General features: G+C 41.8%; 1 protein-coding gene across 1 annotated transcript in view; it reads right to left on the reverse strand.

Annotated features, from left to right (window-relative positions):
* Window positions 1-1,112, reverse strand: part of LOC103282229 (protein-arginine deiminase type-3) — a 55,363-nt gene extending 54,251 nt beyond the window's left edge. Inside the window, exon 1 of the mRNA XM_062965709.1 lies at window positions 815-1,112. Coding sequence (XP_062821779.1) covers window positions 815-906 — 92 coding nt within the window. The 5' untranslated portion in view covers window positions 907-1,112. The remainder of the gene's footprint in view (window positions 1-814) is intronic.
* Window positions 1,113-6,000: the final 4,888 nt, after the last annotated feature.

The following is a 6,000-nucleotide window of genomic DNA, read 5'->3' on the forward strand; positions in this document are numbered from 1 at the left end:
TCTATCTATTTACCTATCTATTTACCTATCTACCTACCTACCTACCTACCTACCTATCTATTTACCTTCCTACCTATCTACCTATCTACCTACCTATCGATTTACCTATCTATTTACCTACCTATCTACCTATCTATCTATTTGCCTATCTATCTACCTACCTATCTATCTACCTACCTATCTATTTACCTATCTATTAACCTACCTATCTACCTATCTATCTATTTGCCTATCTACCTACCTACCTATCTACTTACCTAACTACCTACCTATCTACCTACCTACCTATCTACCTACCTACCTATCTACTTACCTACCTACCTACCTATCTACCTACCTATCTACCTACCTACCTACCTATTTATCTATCTATCTAGTTACATATCTACCTACCTATCTATTTACCTATCTACCTATCTACCTACCCACCTATCTACTTACCTACCTACCTATCTATCTATCTATCTGCCTATCTATTTATCCAGCTATCTATCTATTTACCTATCTACCTACCTACCTACCTATCTATCTATTTACCTTCCTACCTATCTACCTACCTATCTATCTACCTACCTACCAATCTACCTACCTATCTATTTACCTACCTATCTACCTATCTATCTATTTGCCTACCTATCTACCTACCTACCTATCTATTTACCTACCTACCTACCCATCTATCTATTTACCTACCTACCTACCTATCTATTTGGGGTCCCTTCCAACTCTAGGGTTGTATGACTGTGTCTCTCCTCCTCCAGGGGCGGGACTGGAGGACCTCTGGGTTCCCCTCCACCCCGGGGGCCCTTCTCACCCGCGGACGTCCAGGGAGAGCTCGGTGTCGAGCACGTAGAGGGTGCGGGTGGCCTTGTCGGTGGAGAGCCGGACCCAGCGCTGGTCAGCCATGTCCTGTCCAGTCTCCTCTCCGGCCGCCCTCTGCCCGGGTGCCGGGAGGGGATTAAAAGGGCCCGGCCGGGGGGTGGCACCCGGTGCCCGCTGCCTCCTGCCCGGGGATAGGCCGCCGGCCTCTAATCCCACCTCCTTAGAAGAGCTCAGGTGAGCGGCTCCTGCACCTGCCGGAGGAAAGGAGGGAGGGGCCCATCCGGGGCGGATCAGGTCTCCTCACCTGGCCTCTCCTGGATCTCTTTACCTGGCCGACCCACCGACCTGGTGCCACCTTGTCTTGCCCCGTCAGGGATTTCGGCCTTACCTGTCCGGCCAGGTAAACGCAAGGCAGCCCAAAAGAGCTCCTACCTGCCCTTGCTCCACTCTGCAAGACACACTGGGATCTGTCCAAGACAAAGGCAGGATAATAATAATAATGATATAATTTCAGTCTATAATAATCATAATAGTTTCAGAAGTTTCAGAAGTAACTCGAAGATGTAGTTTCAGAAGGAACTGGAAGATGTAGTTTCAGAAGGAACTGGAGCTGTAGTTTCAAAAGTAACTAGAGCTGTAGTTTCAGAAGGAACTGGAAGATGTAGTTTCAGAAGGAACTGGAGCTGTAGTTTCAAAAGGAACTAGAGCTGTAGTTTCAAAAGAAACTGGAAGCTGTAGTTTCAGAAGGAACTGGAAGATGTAGTTTCAGAAGGAACTGGAGCTGTAGTTTCAAAAGTAACTAGAGCTGTAGTTTCAAAAGAAACTGGAAGCTGTAGTTTCAGAAGGAACTGGAAGATGTAGTTTCAGAAGGAACTGGAAGATGTAGTTTCAGAAGGAACTGGAAGATGTAGTTTCAGAAGGAACTGGAAAATGTAGTTTCAGAAGGAACTGGAAGATGTAGTTTCAGAAGGAACCGGAAAATGTAGTTTCAGAAGGAACCGGAAGCTGTAGTTTCAGAAGGAACCGGAAGCTGTAGTTTCAGAAGGAACTGGAAGCTGTAGTTTCAGAAGGAACTGGAGCTGTAGTTTCAAAAGTAACTAGAGCTGTAGTTTCAAAAGAAACTGGAAGCTGTAGTTTCAGAAGGAACTGGAAGTTGTAGTTTCAAAAGTAACTAGAGCTGTAGTTTCAGAAAGAACTGGAAGCTGTAGTTTCAAAAGTAACTAGAGCTGTAGTTTCAGAAGGAACTGGAAGTTGTAGTTTCAGAAGGAACTGGAAAATGTAGTTTCAGAAGGAACTGGAAGATGTAGTTTCAGAAGGAACCGGAAAATGTAGTTTCAGAAAGAACTGGAAGCTGTAGTTTCAGAAAGAACTGGAAGCTGTAGTTTCAAAAGTAACTAGAGCTGTAGTTTCAGAAGGAACTGGAAGTTGTAGTTTCAGAAGGAACTGGAAAATGTAGTTTCAGAAGGAACTGGAAGATGTAGTTTCAGAAGGAACCGGAAAATGTAGTTTCAGAAAGAACTGGAAGCTGTAGTTTCAGAAAGAACTGGAAGCTGTAGTTTCAAAAGTAACTAGAGCTGTAGTTTCAGAAGGAACTGGAAGTTGTAGTTTCAGAAGGAACTAGAGCTGTAGTTTCAGAAGGAACTGGAAGTTGTAGTTTCAGAAGGAACTAGAGCTGTAGTTTCAGAAGGAACTGGAAGTTGTAGTTTCAGAAGGAACTGGAGCTGTAGTTTCAAAAGTAACTAGAGCTGTAGTTTCAGAAGAAACTGGAAGATGTAGTTTCAGGAACTGGATATGTAGTTTCAACTGGATCTGTAGTTTCAGAAGGAACCAGAAACTGTAGTTTCAGAAGGAACTGGATCTGTAGTTTCAGAAGGAACTGGAAGCTGTAGTTTCAGAAGGAACTGGAAGATGTAGTTTCAAAAGTAACTAGAGCTGTAGTTTCAGAAGGAACTGGAGCTGTAGTTTCAGGAACTGGATATGTAGTTTCAACTGGATCTGTAGTTTCAGAAGGAACCAGAAACTGTAGTTTCAGAAGGAACTGGATCTGTAGTTTCAGAAGGAACTGGAAGCTGTAGTTTCAGAAGGAACTGGAAGTTGTAGTTTCAAAAGTAACTAGAGCTGTAGTTTCAGAAGGAACTGGAAGTTGTAGTTTCAGAAGGAACTAGAGCTGTAGTTTCAGAAGGAACTGGAAGTTGTAGTTTCAGAAGGAACTGGAGCTGTAGTTTCAAAAGTAACTAGAGCTGTAGTTTCAGAAGGAACTGGAGCTGTAGTTTCAAAAGTAACTAGAGCTGTAGTTTCAGAAGGAACTGGAAGATGTAGTTTCAGGAACTGGATATGTAGTTTCAACTGGATCTGTAGTTTCAGAAGGAACCAGAAACTGTAGTTTCAGAAGGAACTGGATCTGTAGTTTCAGAAGGAACTGGAAGCTGTAGTTTCAGAAGGAACTGGAAGTTGTAGTTTCAGAAGGAACTGGAGCTGTAGTTTCAAAAGTAACTAGAGCTGTAGTTTCAGAAGGAACTGGAGCTGTAGTTTCAAAAGTAACTAGAGCTGTAGTTTCAGAAGGAACCAGGAGCTGTAGTTTCAAAAGTAACTAGAGCTGTAGTTTCAGAAGGAACTGGAGCTGTAGTTTCAGAAGGAACTGGAAGATGTAGTTTCAAAAGGAACTGGATATGTAGTTTCAGCTGGATCTGTAGTTTCAGAAGGAACCAGAAACTGTAGTTTCGGAAGGAACTGGATCTGTAGTTTCAGAAGGAACTGGAAGCTGTAGTTTCAGAAGGAACTGGAAGATGTAGTTTCAGAAGGAACTGGAAGATGTAGTTTCAGAAGGAACTGGAAGCTGTAGTTTCAGAAGGAACTGGAAGATGTAGTTTCAGAAGGAACTGGATACTGGAGCTGTAGTTTCAGAAGGAACTGGAAGATGTAGTTTCAGAAGGAACTGGAAGCTGTAGTTTCAGAAGGAACTGGATATGCAGTTTCAGAAGGAACTGGAGCTGTAGTTTCAGAAGGAACTGGAAGATGTAGTTTCAGAAGGAACTGGAAGCTGTAGTTTCAGAAGGAACTGGATATGCAGTTTCAGAAGGAACTGGAGCTGTAGTTTCAGAAGGAACTGGAAGCTATAGTTTCAGAAGGAACTGGAGCTGTAGTTTCAGAAGAAATTGGAAGTTTTAGTTTCACCACTTCAGGGAAGAGTTGTAGTCTTAAAAGTAACTAGAGCTGTAGTTTCAGAAGGAACTGGAAGTTGTAGTTTCAGAAGGAACTGGAAGCTGTAGTTTCAGAAGGAACTGGAAGATGTAGTTTCAAAAGGAACTGGATATGTAGTTTCAACTGGATCTGTAGTTTCAGAAGGAACCAGAAACTGTAGTTTCAGAAGGAACTGGATCTGTAGTTTCAGAAGGAACTGGAAGCTGTAGTTTCAGAAGGAACTGGAAGATGTAGTTTCAGAAGGAACTGGATACTGGAGCTGTAGTTTCAGAAGGAACTGGAAGATGTAGTTTCAGAAGGAACTGGAAGCTGTAGTTTCAGAAGGAACTGGATATGCAGTTTCAGAAGGAACTGGAGCTGTAGTTTCAGAAGGAACTGGAAGCTATAGTTTCAGAAGGAACTGGAGCTGTAGTTTCAGAAGAAATTGGAAGTTTTAGTTTCACCACTTCAGGGAAGAGTTGTAGTCTTAAAAGTAACTAGAGCTGTAGTTTCAGAAGGAACTGGAAGTTGTAGTTTCAGAAGGAACTGGAAGCTGTAGTTTCAGAAGGAACTGGAAGATGTAGTTTCAAAAGGAACTGGATATGTAGTTTCAACTGGATCTGTAGTTTCAGAAGGAACCAGAAACTGTAGTTTCAGAAGGAACTGGATCTGTAGTTTCAGAAGGAACTGGAAGCTGTAGTTTCAGAAGGAACTGGAAGATGTAGTTTCAGAAGGAACTGGATACTGGAGCTGTAGTTTCAGAAGGAACTGGAAGATGTAGTTTCAGAAGGAACTGGAAGCTGTAGTTTCAGAAGGAACTGGAAGCTGTAGTTTCAGAAGGAACTGGAAGCTATAGTTTCAGAAGGAACTGGAGCTGTAGTTTCAGAAGAAATTGGAAGTTTTAGTTTCACCACTTCAGGGAAGAGTTGTAGTCTTAAAAGTAACTAGAGCTGTAGTTTCAAAAGTTACTGTAAGCTGTAGTTTCAGAAGGAACTGGAAGATTTAGTTTCAGAAGTAACTGGAGCTGTTGTTTCAAAAGTATCTGGATCTGTAGTTTCAACTGGAGCTGTAGTATAAAAGGAGCCGGAAGTTGTAGTTTCAAAAGTTACTGGAAGCTGCAGTTTGAAAAGTTACTGGAAGCTGCAGTTTCAGCATTTAAGGGAAGAGTTGTAGTCTTAAAAGTAACTAGAGCTGTAGTTTCAAAAGTAACTTGAAACTGTAGTTTCAGAAGTAACGGGATATGTAGCTTGTTACTTCTGAAACTACAGCTCAGTTGAAAGCTGTAGCTGTAGTTTCAGAAGTAACTGGAGCTGTAGTTTCAGAAGTAACGGGATATGTAGCTTGTTACTTCTGAAACTACAGCTCAGTTGAAACTGAGCTGTAGTTTCAGAAGTAACTGGAGCTGTAGTTTCAACTGGAACTGTAGTTTCAGAAGTAACTGGAGCTGTAGTTTCAACTGGAACTGTAGTTTCAGAAGTAACTGGAGCTGTAGTTTCAACTGGAACTGTAGTTTCAGAAGTAACTGGAGCTGTAGTTTGAAAAGTAATTGGAGCTGTATTTTCAACTGAAGCTGTAGTTTCAGAAGTAACTGGAGCTGTAGTTTCAACTGGAGCTGTACTGTCAGAAATCGCCTAGAGCAACTTGGATGGAGGGCGATTAATAAGTAATTAAATGATGATGATGATGATGATGAAGTAACTGGAGCTGTAGTTTCAATAATAACTGGAAGATGTAGTTTCAGAAGGAACTGGATCTGTAGTTTCAAAAGTAATTGGAAGCTGTAGTTTCAAAAGTAATTGGAGCTGTAGTTTCAACTGGAACTGTAGTTTCAACTGAGCTATAGTTTCAGAAGTAACTGGAAGGTGTAGTTTCAGAAGTAACTCGACCTGTAGTTTCAAAAGTAATTGGAGATGTAGTTTCAACTGGAACTGTAGTTTCAACTGAGCTGTAGTTTCAGAAGTAACTGGAAGCTATAGTTTCAAAAGTAACTGGAGCTGT

Source organism: Anolis carolinensis, unplaced genomic scaffold, assembly GCF_035594765.1.
Source record: "Anolis carolinensis isolate JA03-04 unplaced genomic scaffold, rAnoCar3.1.pri scaffold_15, whole genome shotgun sequence".
Lineage (NCBI taxonomy): Eukaryota > Metazoa > Chordata > Lepidosauria > Squamata > Dactyloidae > Anolis > Anolis carolinensis.